The sequence below is a fragment of the Vitis vinifera genome, chromosome 3 (genome assembly GCF_030704535.1).
Source record: "Vitis vinifera cultivar Pinot Noir 40024 chromosome 3, ASM3070453v1".
Lineage (NCBI taxonomy): Eukaryota > Viridiplantae > Streptophyta > Magnoliopsida > Vitales > Vitaceae > Vitis > Vitis vinifera.
In genome coordinates, this window is record NC_081807.1 from 19,138,358 (window position 1) to 19,157,251 (window position 18,894).

Sequence of the window (18,894 nt, forward strand, 5' to 3'; positions counted from 1 at the left end):
TTTCATGTCATTCTCCAAGTTTGCTGAAGAATTTCTTTACTTGATAATTTTATTAAGTCATTTAATACATTAATCATGTTTGTTAAGATAATTTCATAGCCCATATTTTTAATATTAAATTCATTTAATTAATTATTTACTATTTATATCTCTATATCATTTTATATGTACACCTTCATATTTATTACATAATTTTTGTAGTCAATATTGTGTAGTACTATATGTTTGCAAAACTTTAATTATGAATATGTAATAAAGCAGTTACTAATTAAAGAGTAATAAAGATAAATGCCAGACTCAGCCGGTACTATAGAAAGGTCGACCGGTTTCATACCCGTTTCACCAACATTATTTGTTAACTAACTATTTTAGTTCACCCGTACCCGATCGGAGCATGTTCGGCTTCTGAGAGTCCAACAGTTCACTTCAACCGGGAAGAGGATGCTTATGGATGCGTTATATTGGTTTCTGCCAGATCGGTGAGCAGTTCGCGACTGCAAACCGATATCCAGTCGCCCAGTATTTATTTCATGGACAGAGACCTGGCAGCACATACTTAGCCTCGACCGGTAGTCGATCGATCATCGTCCGGCCGTCGACCGGTCATAGACCGGTCTATGATAACCGGTCGACCGGTTGTTGCACTTTCTGCTTGCTATGAATATCGTTGACCGGATGTCGACCGGTCGATGGTAACCGGTCGACCGGATCCATCCCCGGTCGACCATCTACGGGTAGCTCATAATTAATTTACTTCCCTTGTCAATTTAATTAATTTGATTATATTTTTCCTCTTTAAGCCTTCATTTGATTTTTCCTCTTATTAGGAAATATATCAAAACTTGTTTTTAGGAAGTCAACAACTACTTCAACCAATGGTACACATTTATGAATTTAATCCAAGTATGCCAACTCACTAATAAAAGAGTTCCAAAATATGCAAATTTGTTAATTTTTTTAATAGTTATTAATTCAAAAAATTTATCAGTTCTAAAACTATTTTGAGAACTCACATTTCATGAGAGAATGAAATATTTTTTCTTATATTGGATGTTCTAAGAAAATCAACTTGTTAAACAATACAATGAAATGACTAATATTGGTAATGTGGGATTAGAATTTTTGGTTATGAGTCATCATCCTAGTTCTAACCAAGTGATCAATTCATTCCATTTTCTTAGGCTATGTTTTGTTCTAAAAAATCTGAGTAAAAAAGTTGAGGAAAGAAAATAAAAAGAGAGGAAAAGTAGAAGATAATAAAAAAGTGAAGAAAAATAAAAAATGGATTTAAAGTCACTAAATTATTTTTATATATTACTTCAAATTTATTTAACTTATTTTAACTTTTCTACATTAAGATTAAATAAATTGAAATGCATAAATTTTTTACTAGTGAGAAATATATATTTTTTTTCTATTTTCTATCATATAATTAAACATGGGAAAATCATTTTTCTTACCATTTTTCTTTAATTATTGTACTATTGATATCTAAAGGGCTCTAGTAACTATACCGACATTTAACATCCTTGCCTATCCTTCAATCTCAAGATGAATGCATGATAGTAAACAAGAGTCCTTGCTTGTTATAGTTTGATAAAAATCGTGAACCAATCTTGTATAGAAAAATGAGGGTGGCATTGTAAATGGCCAAAAAAACATTTTCTGCCATAATCTAATACATCATTACAATGGAGCCTTGAAAAACATGACATTATGAAACAATACATCATTAGAATCAAGTATCGCTGACAACAACAACCTCCTCCATACGAGCCCCAATAATAGGTAGATGCCGAATAGGAGTGTTTGGTACTTCTTCAGTGCGATGGAATGGGATGTCATATCGGGCATAGGGTGAATCATGCTCGGCCTCGGGAAAGTCATCCGCTGCATAGCTAGAGTGACCAGCAGTAGGGGAATGTACACTTCTTTCTCTTCGAGCATCCAATCTATGGATCAGACCATGCATGATGCCAAGCTGCTGCTGAATGCCCTTTTGATATGAATTTATTGCGCATTCTGCTGCATAGTACTTCTCCAAGATTTCCTGTCACATGTTAACGAATTGGCATAGGCAAATTTAATTTCAAACTAGTTAAAAGAAAATTGATTAGAAGTTATTAACAATATAGCAATGATAACCAAATTGTAATGTGATTCAGATGGATTGAATGTGTAAAGTAACAAGTAGTTTTAGCGTACATCACCTCCGTAGTGGCCATAGAAGAATGAAATGATTGTTGTAAGCTTCAACCTTGGAAGAATGGGCACCTGGAAATGGGTGTTATAGCAGTTATTGATGACCTGGAGAAACTAATAATAAAGGGAAATGTCAATTGACTATTTCGACAATTAATCTGTTTGATTAATTTGGTAATGGTGTTCCATAATCATAGTTGTAAGGAAAAAATAATGAAATACATAACAATATGGCATTTTAGGAAAACGCTTACAGTTTGGAAGCAAACACGTGTATGATCGATTATCCAACCGGCAACTAGATAAATTACTAGATAATAACCATATGGACAACGTGTGTAACAAGTATATCTAATTGAGGACAAATTGAAAGACAATTTTTATGACGTCTTAGAAATTGATGGCACATAGAAATAGGTGCAACCAGAAGATAATGCGATAACAAGACTAATTCACAACTTGGAAATAAATATAAGGGAAGTCTCGCATTATTGAAAAAAAAAATTTGTCACTCCAATACGTAAAATAATGTAACAAAAATTATCATCCTTAATGAGGCTCCAAATAAGAAATGCTCGATAATGTAGACACAGAGATGGAATTAAATAACAACTAAAAAGAAACCACATTCAAAGTGCACTTTCAATTAAGTTGGTTACTGAAAGCAACTCTAAATAAGAAAAATTCCAAAATAGTGCATCGTGCCTATAAATAGGGCAATACATAAAAACGAGAATCAACAACCTCATACCATATACCATACAACAATACATAAAAATTTGAAGGAAGATTTTAGTATATTGTAGTACTTGATGCATATACAATATTTCTAACAAAACCAAGCATAGAGGTCCTCTTGCTATGAAGAGTATCCACCGAAAAACACTGAAATTGAGTCCTGATATTCAGCACTAAAATTTTAAGTTTGGGAAAACCCAGCCTCTTTCATAGTTTTACTTCCAAACACTTAAGATCATGAGGGAGGAATAATTTTGCAGCATTATCACATCCAATGTCAAGGCAAAGGCAAATATCTTGTAAGTTCAGTAGATCAAAGTGATTGTGTCTCATCTGGAGCCCCAAGACTCGACCAACCTTCTAGTTAGGATGTCAATTAAAATGCATTTTACTCATTAATTGTGGTATTATTCAAAAAGGGGTATTTTTATGCTTCTTGAGGTGATGTCTTGCCCCTCAAACAGAATTTAAAACCCACAACACATAAATTCATTTAGCCATCAAAAGTTCTGATGAAACAAGATTCCTTTCTATATATGTAGTAAGCATGCAAGTACATATATTTATGCATATATTCAAAACGAGTATTAAAACACTTTCTTGTGCTCATTTCTCACACATGTCTTTTTCCGAAAAGAAGGTTCAAAACAGAATTTCTAAAACCACAAACCATATGTTCATTTTAGTTGTTAAAAGTTTGCAGAAACATGAGCTCTTTCCATATATGTATGTGCACAACATGCTTAGGTAGAATATATGTGTTTATGCATATAACACCATAAACAAGGAAAGGAGCCATCAACTAGCTTACTTCTTTAACCTAAAGAGTCAATCATCAATCCTCACTGGAAAAGAAAATGAAAACAGAGAAGAATGACAACAAAAAAATCAACTAAGAAGAAAATTGTTCCTGTTTACAACATTGTAATAGTCCAAAGTTCCACTGTACATGAGCTAGGAAATTACACCACTCACAGATGTTTCAAACACCCAGATAGTTACCCAACCCAAATTCAATTCAAATGAGAGTTCTTTTGATTTTCTGAAAATTGAAAAGCAAACAAAAATACAATCAACCACCAAGCAGTTGGGAGGTGTGGATCTTGGTGGGCTGTTGGGGGTAAAATTACAGATTTACAAATCTCAACGTTAAACAAAAATCGGATATCTAATATCTATATCTATCATTATAATTTTTTTATGAAATGAAATGAAATGAAAAGAAAAGAAAAGAAAAACCCCAATCCAACCATAATGGAAATGGATGATGCACTTGAGTAATCATGCTGGAATACAGAAAGAAGAGCTGAAAACAGGAGGCAAAACACAGACCAGGTGGGGGCCAGCAGGGTTACAACTTATATTTGCCTCATCAATGTTTGGAAGCCCAAGCTTTGGGGGATGTACGTATCCGGCCATCAGTGGCATGCACAAAATAGAAATAACTATCCTCGAACCTGTAACAGTAAAAGAGATATTTAACATGTCATAAAAAATGCTAAGTACAAATAAGATCCTATGATGATTTCCTTTAACAAAAACCCACAAATCAATAAAAAGTAATTCAATAACCTTGCTTTGTTGAGAGTGATACATGGCCTCTCTTCCTCCCGACAATCATCCAATTCTCAGAATTTGCATTGACTTCGTATAATACCTCATCCTGTTGGACAAGGAAAGGGTTATGTCATTCGTCCGAAAAATGTGCACAACAGTTCCTCTTAAAGTCACATATCCCTTACAGTAAGTAATAGGATAATACCCAAACACAGTTTTAGATTTTAACAGCAAACACAAAATACCCCAACTTGAGTTACTATCTAATTTTTCTTAACATTGAACCCAGGTAAAAGAACTTCGGATATTGTGATCGGAGCATTATGACTTTCATAGATCAAGTGTTGGAGCTAGTGTTACCCTGGGAAAAGAATTTCATATTGTGAATAAAGCATTAAGACTTTCATGGATCGAGTGCTGGAGCTAGTGTTAACCAATTGAAAAATAGTGCTAGAGCTAGTTTTTAATTAAAAATATAATTATCTTGATGAAAAAAATTAAATTAGGATGCCACAGACAACTTAGTTTACTTTAGCAAAGTCGGAAAAAATGTGAAACATCAGGGTATTTAAGGATACTTCACTTGAAAAGAGAATAGGAGGAGATTAATAGATAAGCCCTTTTTTTCACAAATGAAATGAATAAGGCGATGATTTACCACAGCATGGCACAGACTTAGCTTGAGAGTGATCATGCTCTCAAAGTTAAACCCTAAGTACCAAAGGAACACCTGGTGTCCTAAATTAATCAATCATTTTGAGCAGTAATCTAGAATGAAAAGTTCTCTCACTTACATTGTTTTGAGAAACTGCATTCTCATCAAAATCCTTCAACCTTTCAACTCTCCATTTCATGGTTACTAGCTACCCAACTCTAAGGCCTCCTGAAGAAAGAGGAAGAAAACCAACTGCAAGGCACGGATCCATCACAGGTCTTTGTAAAACAAGAGCACTCCTGAAGATTAAATCCTGTGTAGAACCCTCAGATCCAGCAGGTTCCATAGTGACAGGCGTATGAGCTCCGATTGTTCTATTACCAGCAATTCCATATCTGATGTTCAACACACTCTCTGGTTGTGGTGCCTTGGCTTCATCCTGTGTAGAACCCAAATCCGGTGGTGATCGTCGACACCAATGGATTGACAGAAATGAAAAACTCCACCGTTTACACCTAAAATCGGATGGCCAGGAAACTCCAGATGAAGATAGGATTAGGGCATTCTTTGGGCGGAAACGAGGGAACACTCAGGAATGTGAAAACGCCTCTCAATTTTGGGGAAAACGAAATGGAAATCCAACGTCGATTTTGTTTTTAATCGGATGGTCGGCAAACTCCAGATGAAGAGAGGATTAGGGCATTCTTTGGGCGGAAACGAGGGAAACACTCAGGAATGTAAAAACGCCTCTTAATTTTGGGGAAAACGAATTGCAAATCCAACATGGATTTTGTTTTTTTTTTTTTACATTAGCCAGCAAAGGGCATTTTCGGTATATTATAAATTGTATAGCCTTCTTATCAATTTTGAGACTTTGTCTGGGTGTTGGGTTTAATTCTGTAACATATATGGACCATTTGTTAATTTTTGGGCCCAGCTGGGCCCAAAACACAATTCTCCCTATTATCTTCCATCATTCTTGTTCAAATATTATATAATATTTTAATTATAGATATTCAAAGGCAATAAAAGAGAAACTTCTAACAATACAAATATGAAAACCTTTTGACGCTCAACTATTTAAATATAAAAACTAAATGGCAATTCAAAATATAAATATTCTAATTCATTTTTAGAAACTAAATCAAATCACAACTTTTAGAAACTTCCCAAAATAAAATTTAAGAGCATTGATTTAAAAACAATTTTATGTTTTTAAAAATGGAAAACTATTTTTAAAATTTTTTTAATAGTGTTTGCCTTTAAAAATTCCTAATCTTGTTTGGCCTTTGCTCTCTTGAAATAGTTTTAAAAAATAAAGTAAAATAAAGAATAGTTTCTAGAGAATAAGTAAAAGTTGTTTTTACCGATTTTTAAATAATAAAAAGAAAACATAGAAAATTAATTCAGTTTTCTACGTTTTTAAATTTAATATATATTATATAAATTGAATTTGCAATATTTTTAAAAAACCAAAAAAAAAAAAAAACCATTTTTTAAAAACAATTTATCTAAACATTTTTTTTTTGTTTTTTATTTTTAAAAACTTGTCAAACATCTTTATTTTTATAAAACACTAGGAACCTATTTTTTGTTTGCTAATTAAAATAGTTTTTAAAAACAAGTTTAAAAATATATGACCAAACAAATCCTAACTTTCCAACATTTACCCATAAATTTGATTTGTAACTCCTAGTAGAGGACTTTGAGAGGTTTTGTAAAAATATCACTAACTTGATCATGATATTTTATAAAGATCCACACTTCCTTTTTTGTTATGGACTCCATGACAAAATGATATCTTGTATTGATGTGCTTACTTCAATCATAAAAAAAATGAATTTTTTGACAATGCAATCTTTAATTTATTGTCCATATAGATCTCATTTGATTTTTTCTTGATGAGGTAAATTAAGCTCATTTAATAAACTTTATGAGTCAAGTCACATGATGTTACCAAAACAAATTCCACTTCAAAAGTTGAAGTTGAAAGTGATACAAAATATTGCGTCTTTAAGTGTGCACATGACATCTCCCATAAAAAAAAAACTCATTTTATGAGTCAATTTATGCAAGGAACAAAGGGCACTGCCATTGCCATGAAACATGTTTTATTTATTTATTTTTTAAATATAAATTCAATCATTTACCTTATTCTTTATTCTTCAAAAGTTTAAGAAATATGAGGAAAAGAAATAAAGAGTGTAGTGGTTATAATTCAAGACTGTAGGAGCAAGTAGAGTTGAAAAATAAATACACAAACAATTACATAAAGAGAGGAATAATTGACAAGAATGAATAGGTTTATTATCTTCCACCATTCTTGTTCAAATATTATACAATATCTTAATGATAGATACTCAAAGCTAATAAAATAGAAATTCCTAACAATAAAAATATATAAAAACCTTCTAAAACTCAACTATTTAAATATAAAAACTAAATCAATCATTCAAAATAGAAATATTCTAATTCACTTTTAATAACTAAGTCTAATTACAATTTTTATAAACTTTCGAAAATCAAATTTAACTTTCCTACATGATCCCTTGAACTTAATTTATAACTCCAAGTAGCATTCTTAGTCTTCTAAAATTTTCAAACTTGAGAGGCTCTATAAAAATATCACTGACTTCATCATAATACTTTATGAATTTTAACTTTGCTTCCTTTTTCATATGGACTCTTATGATAAAATGATATCTTTTATTGATATGTTTGCTTCAATCATAAAATATTAGATTTTTTTTACAATGTAATCGTTAATTTATTCTATATAGATATCCCTTGGTTTTTCCTGAGGTATATTAAGCTCATTAATAAACTTATAAGCTAAATTACATGACATATAACACATGATATTGCCAAATCAAATTCTGCTTCACAAGTTGAAAGTGATATAAAATGTTGCTTCTTTAAGGTCCAAGTAAATGTGACATCTCTCATAAAAAACATCAAGCTATCAAAGCTTTTTTGATCATGCAAGTCTCCACCCCAATCACTATCACTATATCCAATAAGTTTGAAATTACTAGAAGGCAAATAACAATAATTATAATCAAGTGTACATTTGATGTAGCAAAGAGTTCATTTAGTGATCTTCATGTAAGTCATCGTTAGGGCTTCATATAATAGCTACCAGATCAATGTCCAACTTCAAAAAGAATGTTCAGCCTTGTATATGTCAAATAGTGTAGGCTTCTAACTAAGTTTTTGTATTATGTTGCATCTATATTTTCTCCCACGTCTTGACACTTTAACTCTGTAATCTATTGATGTGTCATCAGATTGAACATATTCATGTCAAACATCTTGAGAATTATTTTTTGCATAACCTTCTTGAGAAATAAAAATACTTTTTCCAATTTGCTTTGATTCTATGCCAATATAGTATAACATGAGACAAATGTTGCTCATCTTAAACTCTAGGGTCACTACTTCTTTGAACTCATCAAACATGATTGGATTATTTCCGATGAAGATTAAATCATCTACACGCAAACGAAAAGTAATATATCACTTTTTTTAAAAAGCGAGTTCATGAGAACATTTAATAAAATTATCAATCTTGAAAATATGTGTCAATTCTTCATACTCTTGGTGCTTGTTTTTATATACAACTCTTTTCAATTTTAGAGTTTTGTTTTCATGTCCTTTCATGACATAATCCGTGGGTTCTTCCACATACTCTACCTACTAAAAAAATGGATTTGAAATCCATTTGAAAATTTTTCCAATTATTTTGAACTATCGAATAGATTATTAATCTTCTTGTTTCAAAATGGGTAATAAAAGCAAATACCTGTCATCATTGATGTCTTGTTGTTCCTTAGCCATCTTACTTTGTATTTCTCTATTTCTCCTTTTACATTCTTCTTTGTTTTGTATATCCATCATACTCCAATTTCCTTTTGTCTCATAATTATGGTTTTTATTTGTCATTTTTCCTTCTTGTTTTTATTTTCTCATCCATATCATCTTTTCATCTTTTATCTTGAATTACTTTTTTTCATAACTTATTGGGCCACAATTTATAAAAAGACAAAAGAGAGTTTGATTATTTTGATTTTTTGTTACCTTATAAATCTCTTGTAAACTACTAAATTATGGTGTCTTTTTACTTAAACTTTCTAATGAAGATGATGTTATTGGAACTCTATAAGTTGATGGAGGTGGTGATGAGGTTGGAATAGCAATTTCTTGCAACTTTTCTCTTATTGCTTATCTTCTTCATAGAAAAGAGAAGTATCATAGTTACATTCTTGAGCATGCCTAATCTCATGTTTCTTTTTTATTAAATTTAACAACTCTATTAACAATCAAATAGAGGAAATTGTTTTGCCAATTTCTTTTTATTCAACAACTTCAATCCTTCAAAATTAGATGTCTAAATCTTAAGTGTCAAACTCAAGATGAATCATTGACTCAAGAGTTTATGCATTTTACAATATCATTTTGAATGTTCAATAAAAATATTATATTTCTTGTCATGGGCACATTAACAATTGAATAGGTATGTTGCTCTCTTATTAAAAGACTTTGGTTTTTCATTTGAGTATCATGGATCTTTTATAGGAGTTGGCCCAAACTTAATATTTGTTGAGCATATATTAAACATTTGAAATAAATTGATATCTTATTTTTTAAGCAAATCAGGATTTTTACCTTTACATATTGGAATTTTGGATGTATCTCTAAAAGTAATACTACCAATTTCCAACTCCATAAATATATTTTTGAACTATACAAATGATTGCTTGCCTTGGTGTTAAGATACCATGTATTTTTCCCCTCATTTTCTCTTTTATATGCCAATAATACAATAGTATTTTTTTTTTCAATCTTTCTTTTCAATGTAATTGACTTGTCTTCCCATATTGTTAGTTGCACTTTTACATTCGTAAGTATAGTGACCATATTTATGATAATTATAACATTGACTTTGAGATTTATCATTTTGCCTTTTATTGTACCATTTTCAACATTCTCTTGAGGAATGTGAATTTTAGTTTGTTCCTTAATTGTTTGATGACTTGAAACCACCCCTTTCTCTATTGCCTTGGCCCCACACCCAAGACAATGTCCACAATTATTTTGACTTTGTTTATTATAAAGATTTCTGCATTCTCTTTTAATGTAAATTTTGTTTGAAGAACTTGTAACTTTTCTTAGTTCTTCCTTTTTATCTCTCTTCATAGGCTGCAATGATCCGGTGAGTTGATCAAAGGTCTCAGAATCTAAATATAAGACCCGAGGGGTATCACCATGAGGATGAATTTTGTGACACTAGAGACGTGATGAGCTCCTTTTAATTGTGCCATGAGAAGTTCCTTGGGTTTCTCTTAACTGAGCCATGAGAACCTTGAGCATCACAAACATTTGACTCTCCTATGCTATACATGATGAGTTTGTCTCTCTTGATGTTGTGCAGACTTGGCTTTAGGCTCCTATCGTATCACATTATATTAGGCTCAAGCCTAATATGCCAAAGCATCGAAACATTTCTAAAATATCATTAGGACCGAATAAGCACAAGCCATACGGAAAAAGCATAAAGGGGTTTAGATGAACCAACTCAGAAGATTATAAGCAAACACAAGAGATGGTCATATCCAAATCAGGGATTGGACTGAGGAGAAAAAGGTGGGATAAGTAAAGAGAATGATATAAATCTTTTATAGGGATGGAAAAAGGATGATCAAGACAACATAATTTAGTTTAAAGCTTTGGAAAAAGTGGGTTATGACTAATTAATTTGAAAAAATATAGATAAAAAATATGAAATTTTATAAATAAGTTTTATCTTTATTCGTTTTAAAAAATATTTAAAATACATGCAGTTTTTTACAAGTCAAATAATTATTTACTGAAATGACCATTAATATTTTACTCATCATGATTATAATACTAATTAACAAGTAAACACCTTAATTGTTAAGAACCATCCCTTTTAGTTCTATTTTTTTTTTTTAAAGCTGTGAGACCTGATTTATGACTTTTTTACTCTCTCTAGAAACAAACATCCTTACTAATATTCAATAACAATAAAATAAGAAATTTAAAAAATTTAATATATAGTTAAAACTAAAATAGTTAAAAATTAGATACAATTAAAATTGAAAAATATAAAAATTTTAAAAATAAAATATTGACTCATTATATTTTCATTTATCAATATCTATATTTTCAACTAATGTACTTTACAAAATGAAAGTCAATAATTTAATTTTTTTTAGTTTTAATTTAATTTTAAATTTTAAAGGGAATTTATATAATATGAAATATAAAATCATTATTAATTAAAAAATTAGAAATGATTTTATTTATCTTCAACATCATTTGAGGATTTTGGAGATTTTTTCTAGAATTATTTATATTTATTTGTAAGATACTTTCATTAAATCAAAAGGATAAATTAATTGTGTGATAATTTTATTTAATATTATCAAGTGAAAGGATCATTTCAAGAAATAATTGTCAAATTTATGAAAAAGTGTATATATTTTAAAATATTTTAAAATGGACGAAGATAAAATCGATTCATAAAATTTAAAGTTTTTTTTATATATATATTTTCAAATTAGTGAGGCAAGCCTCACTTTTCCCCAAAGCTTTTGGTAATAAAAAATAAAATTAAAAATTAAATAAATAAATTTAATGTATTTTGGTTAATATTCAAAAGTGTGAATAAGGGGTTGGACTTCAACAATTTTTGTTTTTCCCTTTAAAGTACATATATGCCAATTCATCCATTGTTTTCAAATTAACCCAACTTGATTTAATGAAAGATTGAAATTGAAGCGTGAAAATGACGAATTCAAATTTTACATGTGAAAACAGTACTGTAGTGGTCCCAGAGTCAATGTGGAAAATTGCTTCAGAAGATGGAGTATTTCCCAGAAAAATTTAATATGATAGAGATCGAACAAACCTGAGAAACAACCATCAGTGGCGTGGCTTCTACATGACTAGTGATGCAGCGGAAGACCACAAAAAGGGAATACCAATAATACCAAGAAGGAAAATACAAGGCCTTAAATCGTATTACAACTAAAAGGTGTTGGAAATAAGGATTGATTTTGGAAACACGACTCCACAATGGCACATTGAAATTGTGTCTTTAAGACACATCAAAATGATACACTAATCGTGCCTGTAAGACATGACTTTGGGGATAATATACAATCATGTCTTGAAAACTAAACTTCACAATAATACATTAAAATCGTATCTTCAAGACATGATTTTAAGACAAGTTGTGATGCAAGTGTTGTAATTTTATCAATATTTTTTTACAAATAATTTTCACTTCGAATTTATCAAACATCCAAAATTTGCTACCTTTAACTCGGGTCTTGTACTATTCACTTCGAATGGAAAATTGCTGTCCTTACCACCTTGTTTTCTACCAGTTGTAGGCCACCAAGTTAGGAATAGAGACACATGTGGTTCTCTATTCACTCGACCAAACCTGCCTGGGGATAAGCTTATCCCATTTGGCTGGACTCTATTTACAGTTGATTAGCATCGATTAATTATTCATTTTTCTACCTTCAACGTTAGGTTGAAGGCTTGCAACAACCCTGTTTGTGGTCTCCAACACCACAGCAGGCATGAATTATTCAGAAAAGGAGTCGCCACGGTTAAATATTACACGATTGATCACCGAGATGTGTATGTATATCCACTTGGATTTTGATGTGTGAACACAGTTAATAATCATGTGGCTATGAGGACAAATCTCAAGGCTAGCGAGGGGCATTCAAGGACGTGAGTTGATTGACATCATCATAGACGGATGGTCAAACATGTGAATCACGTTTGGACCGTCCACACTCAATATTGCGAATACCACATGCAAAGGGAGACTCAGCTCATACATTCACAATATTCTTGATAATCATGTCCTGATGAAGCCTATAAATACCGGATTTTAGGTTCTTGAGACTGCATGCCAAGTAATCAGACTGAGCCTCTAGCTATCTATCATCCAATAGCATGGCGGCTTCTGCCTTGCAATCTAGCCCTAGTCATTTTGAAATCGAGTGTGATTCAGCGTCTATGCAAAGCCATAACCCCAAAACCAGGAAGCCTAGAGAAGTTGTAGGTAGTGATGGTGAGGACGGAGGTGTTTTCTTGACATGGGAGGATCTGTGGGTGACAGTTTCCAATGGAAAAAGTGGCTGCAGATCGATCCTTCAGGGCCTTACCGGCTATGCCAGGCCTGGCGAAGTTCTGGCTATAATGGGTCCTTCTGGCTGTGGCAAGTCCACTCTTCTTGATGCATTGGCAGGTGATTTCTTTCTTTCTTTCTTTTTTCTGAAGATTCATGTGTTGTAGTCAGGAAAATTTTACAAAGACGTGCATCTAATGCTTAGAATGAGGCATTTGTTGAAACAAATTGTTCTCTAAACTGTTTAGAACTTGAATTGTGGGTGTATGAGTGTTCAAAAGAATTTCTATTCAAAGTTTTTTTTAGTTAAAGTGATTTCTTTGTATACCACGTCAGGAGAGTCACATGTCAAGTGTAATAATTTAATTTTATAAAAATAGTTTTTAAATTTTGTTAAATGCATAAATAAAATTACTCTCAAATAGAGTTGAACAATTTTTAATAGAAATATTTATTTATTTTTAGTATATTTTTAAAAATCGGCTATTAAACATTTCTTCGTTAAACCTTATAAATATTTTTAAAACTTCTTAATAATATTTTTAAATTTTTGCCAAAAACTGATTTATGAAATTGCGATCTAGGGTAATATTAGCATTGAGAATATTCTTTCAAAACTTTCAACATTGCTGAAAAAGTAGATTCATAGACGTAACTAAGCTTAATAATAGGCCCCAAGCATCAATCCCACTTCCTCTTTTCAACATATGTTTCATATGCTTTTTATTGCTAAAACCTACATGGTATGTTTATACGACACAACAAAATGTGTCGTATAAACATCTATATTCCCATTATTAATTAGGTATGACTTTTTCCTTTAAGATTTCAATTGAAACGTATGCAAACAAATATCTTAATTTTTATTTATAAATGCTACTTTCTTTTCATTATCTTTCTATGAGCTTGTAAGGGCAATAAAATTTGATATAATTTATCAACTTGAACCCAATTATATTTTTCGCGGGTTTGATTTGAGTATAATTAAGTTTGGGTCAAATTCGTATTGACCTAGTTAACTCATTTTATAAGTAGTTTTTTTACCAACTTGTGTAATGTTAATCTCACTTGAATAAACCTATTTAATAATCATGTTAATGGATATAATTATAACTTTAAATTATTTAACTCAATTCATTTTGAATTTATTTTTAAATAAAAAAATTAATTGAGTAGTTAGCATATTTGATTGAAACATTAATTATTATATAAACTTAGGTAGTGTTTGTTTATGTTTGTGTTTTTTACTTAATTTTAAATAGAACTTAAAATTAAATAGTACTTAATAATGTTAAGTATTAGATGGTTTGTTTTTATAATATTTTATTTCTATTAAATATTAAAAAATAAAAAAAAATTAATATGTTATTTTTTTTATTTAAAAAAAATCAAATATTTTAATATTTTTATTCAACCAAAAATTTATAATAAGTTGTAAAAAAATAAAAAATAAAACAACTTAAAATCTAAAAATAAATTGCTTTTAATAAAAAACTAAAAAGACAAATAATACTCTCTTAATATAATTCAACTAAATATTAAATAAAATGACTTAATTATTAAATGAATTAGAAGTATTAAATGAGTTAAAAGTCATACCATGTATTATCCGTTTAATAATTAAATTGTATTTGAGTCTATGTTTTTAATATAATTAATATTTGTTTCGTCGTGGATTTGAATTAATTTACATAGTATAATACCTAACTTTTGGTAGGACAAAGACACCACCCACCAATACAGGTTGCCATGACCCCTGAATTCATGCACCTACAGGTTCATGCTCCTGGAATTAGGTTTTTTTCTTTTGCTTAATCTTACTCTTGAAAAGTGACAACAATTAATGCTGGAGCCATGAATGTTGAAAGTGAAGCCACAAGTGTGGTGCCACGTATAAATAGTATGTTGTACCATGTTGTTGACTAGAAATGAATATGAAGATGGGGTCACACCTGGGGTTTTAATTTTCATGTTAATTATTGCCTGGACACCAGTATTAGCGGGTGTGCATAATTTCTGCAGTGGAAACAGTCTGATCAAAAAGAAAAATAAAAGTTCATTACTCTTCTGGGATGCCATCAATTCCTTCATTTTCACTCATTAAATTCCCTAAATTTATCTCTAGCTTCCCTACTGTCTCCATTTTTTTTTTCTTTGTATATACTACTGTAAATAATTGGTGAGACCCCAAAATTACTTGATATGGATACTTGGCTGAAGCTGAGTCAAGACTAGGTGATTACATAATGCTATCAGGCATTTGGGTATGTGGAGGACTTTTCAAAACAGCCATTCCTTGGATTTTTTCTGCCAAATTTGCTTCCAAATTCTGGAGGAAAAAATCTTGGAATAATCCCATGATAAAAGCATAACTTGACCCCCTTTTTTTTTTTTTGGCAGGAAGATTAGGGTCCAACACAAGCCAGAGTGGGATCATACTAGTTAATGGTCATAAACAAGCGCTGTCTTATGGCACATCGGTATGTATGAATCATCTAAAGGCCAATAAAAATTATTAACTTTTCCTTAGACTCATGCCAATGAAATTAATTACATCAACTAGATTTCAAAGAGCATGGTACTAGCCCTTTGCAATTTAGTAATGTTACTTTATTTTTTTATGGTCAACTTAGGCATATGTGACTCAAGATGACACCTTGATCACCACTTTAACTGTTGGAGAAGCCGTGTACTACTCAGCTCTGCTCCAATTGCCAGACTCCATGTCAAAATCAGAGAAGAAGGAGAGGGCAGACATGACCATAAGAGAAATGGGCCTGCAAGATTCCATAAACACAAGAATAGGAGGGTGGGGTGTTAAAGGCATTAGTGGTGGGCAAAAGAGGAGAGTCAGCATTTGCATAGAGATCCTCACACACCCCAAGCTTCTCTTCCTTGATGAGCCAACAAGTGGGCTTGATAGTGCTGCTTCATACTATGTCATGAGCAGAATTGCAGGCCTTGATCGACAACATGGAAGGACCATCATAACATCTATTCACCAGCCCAGCAGTGAAGTCTTTGCACTCTTCAACAATCTTTGCCTTCTGTCTTCAGGTAGAACAGTTTACTTTGGTCCAGCTCATGGTGCAGATGAGGTATGCATAAAATTTTGGAGGGTTCGAACTGGAATTAGTAATATATCACTGATCACTGATCACTCCAACTTCAATTCAATGCAGTTTTTCTCTTCAAATGGTTTCCCTTGCCCTACTCATCAAAACCCATCAGATCACTTCCTCAAAACAATAAACAAAGATTTTGAAGAGGTAAAATCTCATGATTTTCCAAATTCCTTTTTCATAGCGGTAACTTTCAATTCTTTATATTGAATCCACTTGGAGAATTAGTGAAATGGTTTAGCTGCTGTTACCAGGACATTGAGCAAGGTTTCGGGGGTAAGAAATCGAAAGAGGAAGCAATTGACATTCTTACGAAAGCATATAAATCATCTGATAATTTCCAGCAAGTTCAAACACAGGTTTCTGAAATATATAAACAGGTAAGCAACTGTACAGTAAATGAATGCTTTAAATTCTTAGAAGAAATTGAACTCATTGTTTATGTTACACAATATATCGAAGTGCCTTTTTAGAAGTTAAAGACTGACATGAATTTCCAGGATGGTGGAGCCTTGAAGAAGAGAAGCCATGCTAGCTTCCTTAACCAGTGTCTTGTTCTTACAAGAAGATCCTTCGTGAACATGTATCGGGATTTAGGCTACTACTGGTTGCGCCTAGCAATCTATGTCGCATTGACTGTAGCCCTGGGCACCATTTTTCACAACGTTGGCTATAGTAACAGTTCCATAAAGGTGAGAAATACTCATAGAGATTCCTATAGCTCCAATAGGGAGCAAGATATAGTTTCATCATTCAAAGTAATGCAACATGAGAACCTAAAATTGATCTTCGTGGTTTTTAATATTTTTGTTTTTTTTTCTTTTAGGATCGAGGTTCAATGCTCATGTATGTAGCTTCATTCTTGACTTTCATGAGTATTGGTGGATTCCCTTCTTTTGTGGAGGACATGAAGGTACTGATCACTATTATTATTGTAATGTCTTTGGGTTTTCTTCAATGAAGTTCTTGTAAAGGAACATAATATGTATATTGAACTCAAATCCTACGGAATTAAGTTTTTAGGAAAATTGGTAGTTCAACATGATATTAGAACTTGGTTTAATAGGAAGTCATGGGTTCAAGCCTACGAATTCTTTGGCATCTCTTTAGAAAAATTGATAGTTCATGGTACTTCTTTTACTAAGCATAAGTTTATTTTTTGTGTTCCCCATATAAATCCAGGTTTTTGGACGTGAGAGATTAAATGGGCATTATGGGTCGAGCTCATTTCTCGTTGGAAACACACTTTCTTCAGTACCATACTTGCTAGTGATTTCTCTTATTCCGGGTGCAATTGCTTATTTCCTTACTGGGCTTCAGAAAGAATATGCACACTTCATTTACTATGCTTTGGTTCTTTTCACTTGTATGATGTTGGTTGAAAGCCTTATGATGATTGTCGCAAGTGTAGTCCCCAATTTCCTCATGGGCATAATAACTGGTGCCGGCATTCAAGGGCTACTGATACTGGGTGGTGGGTTTTTCCGATTGCCCAATGATCTTCCTAATGTGTTCTGGAGATACCCGTTATACTACATCTCTTTCAATAGGTATGCGTACCAAGGATTGTACAAGAATGAGTTCCTAGGACTTACATTTCCTAGCAATATAGCTGGAGGACCACGCGTCATTACTGGTGAAGAAGTTTTGAGAGAGACATGGCAAATGGAAATGGCTTATTCTAAGTGGGTTGACCTTTCCATCTTGATTGGAATGGTAGTTTTATACAGATTCCTGTTCTTCATTTTTATCAAGACAACTGAGAAGGTAATCCCCACAGTTAAGGCTTTTATGTCAAGGCCTCCCAAGCAAACAAAGCAGGTGATGGCGAATCCCTTTGCTACACCTTCTGCTACACCATTACATGGAGCAAGCATATAACTGACTAGTTCCATCAGTGTCTGTATTAGAAAGCTGTAGTGAATGTATTTCTAGTGATGCTACTTGTTGAACCCTCTTCTACTAATTTCATGCTTCAAAGTTGAGTTTTATTTTCATGACCATTAATGATATAAGAAACTCATGTGTGCGGAGATTCAAAATAAATTGACCTATATATATGGGAGATCAAACCCAAGACAATGTCTAGTACCAAGACAATGATCCAAGTTATAATAAAATGAAGAATTAAAATTGAAGGAAAGAACAGTGGAATCCCTCTTTGACAAAACAACTATACTTAAAAAGTGGTAGCTTAGATGCTAAAAAGTTCCACCAGCATCTTCACAGTGACAACTTCCATGGGGAGTCTTTTTTCATTGGTACTGCTTCAATCCAAATAGGCACGCATTGGAAGGTCCATTCTAGACTGGTAGTTTTCAAATCCTTGACATGACAAATCTTTCTTTCTTAATCCCAACCCATGTTAAATCATAAATTGGGTAGTTGTATACTTTTAGAGGATTGAAAACCTGAAAATTTATTCCACCTTTGAACAGTAGAACATT

The 18,894-nt window shown here is 32.0% G+C and overlaps 2 protein-coding genes across 2 annotated transcripts; one reads left to right on the forward strand and one right to left on the reverse strand.

The window, feature by feature from the left end:
• Positions 1-2,181: 2,181 nt before the first annotated feature.
• LOC132253542 (trafficking protein particle complex II-specific subunit 130 homolog) lies at positions 2,182-5,586 on the reverse strand. Its single transcript, XM_059735740.1, has 4 exons — positions 5,292-5,586; positions 4,513-4,603; positions 4,273-4,397; positions 2,182-2,274 (listed from the first exon to the last, which is right to left on the reverse strand). Exons 1-4 carry the CDS (start codon positions 5,349-5,351, stop codon positions 2,197-2,199), a joined length of 354 nt encoding a protein of 117 aa, XP_059591723.1. The 5' UTR covers positions 5,352-5,586; the 3' UTR covers positions 2,182-2,196.
• Positions 5,587-13,044: 7,458 nt separating this feature from the next.
• On the forward strand, positions 13,045-18,438 carry LOC100244406 (ABC transporter G family member 1). Its single transcript, XM_002270611.4, has 8 exons — positions 13,045-13,445; positions 15,726-15,805; positions 15,959-16,423; positions 16,508-16,594; positions 16,702-16,827; positions 16,948-17,139; positions 17,274-17,360; positions 17,630-18,438. The coding sequence occupies exons 1-8, from the start codon at positions 13,151-13,153 to the stop codon at positions 18,326-18,328; spliced, it is 2,031 nt and encodes a 676-aa protein (XP_002270647.1). The 5' UTR covers positions 13,045-13,150; the 3' UTR covers positions 18,329-18,438.
• Positions 18,439-18,894: the final 456 nt, after the last annotated feature.

Excerpts from the sequence above, each read along its gene's own strand:
- LOC100244406 (XM_002270611.4), top strand. The coding sequence starts at position 13,151 with ATGGCGGCTTCTGCCTTGCAATCTAGCCCTAGTCATTTTGAAATCGAG. Across the intron at positions 16,828-16,947 it reads TTTCTGAAATATATAAACAG|GATGGTGGAGCCTTGAAGAA; the intron begins GTAAGCAACTGT and ends ATGAATTTCCAG. Across the intron at positions 17,361-17,629 it reads CTTTTGTGGAGGACATGAAG|GTTTTTGGACGTGAGAGATT; the intron begins GTACTGATCACT and ends ATATAAATCCAG.
- LOC132253542 (XM_059735740.1), bottom strand. The coding sequence starts at position 5,351 with ATGAAATGGAGAGTTGAAAGGTTGAAGGATTTTGATGAGAATGCAGTT. Across the intron at positions 4,398-4,512 it reads ATCACTCTCAACAAAGCAAG|GTTCGAGGATAGTTATTTCT; the intron begins GTTATTGAATTA and ends TTACTGTTACAG. Across the intron at positions 2,275-4,272 it reads ACCCTGCTGGCCCCCACCTG|GTGCCCATTCTTCCAAGGTT; the intron begins GTCTGTGTTTTG and ends ACCCATTTCCAG.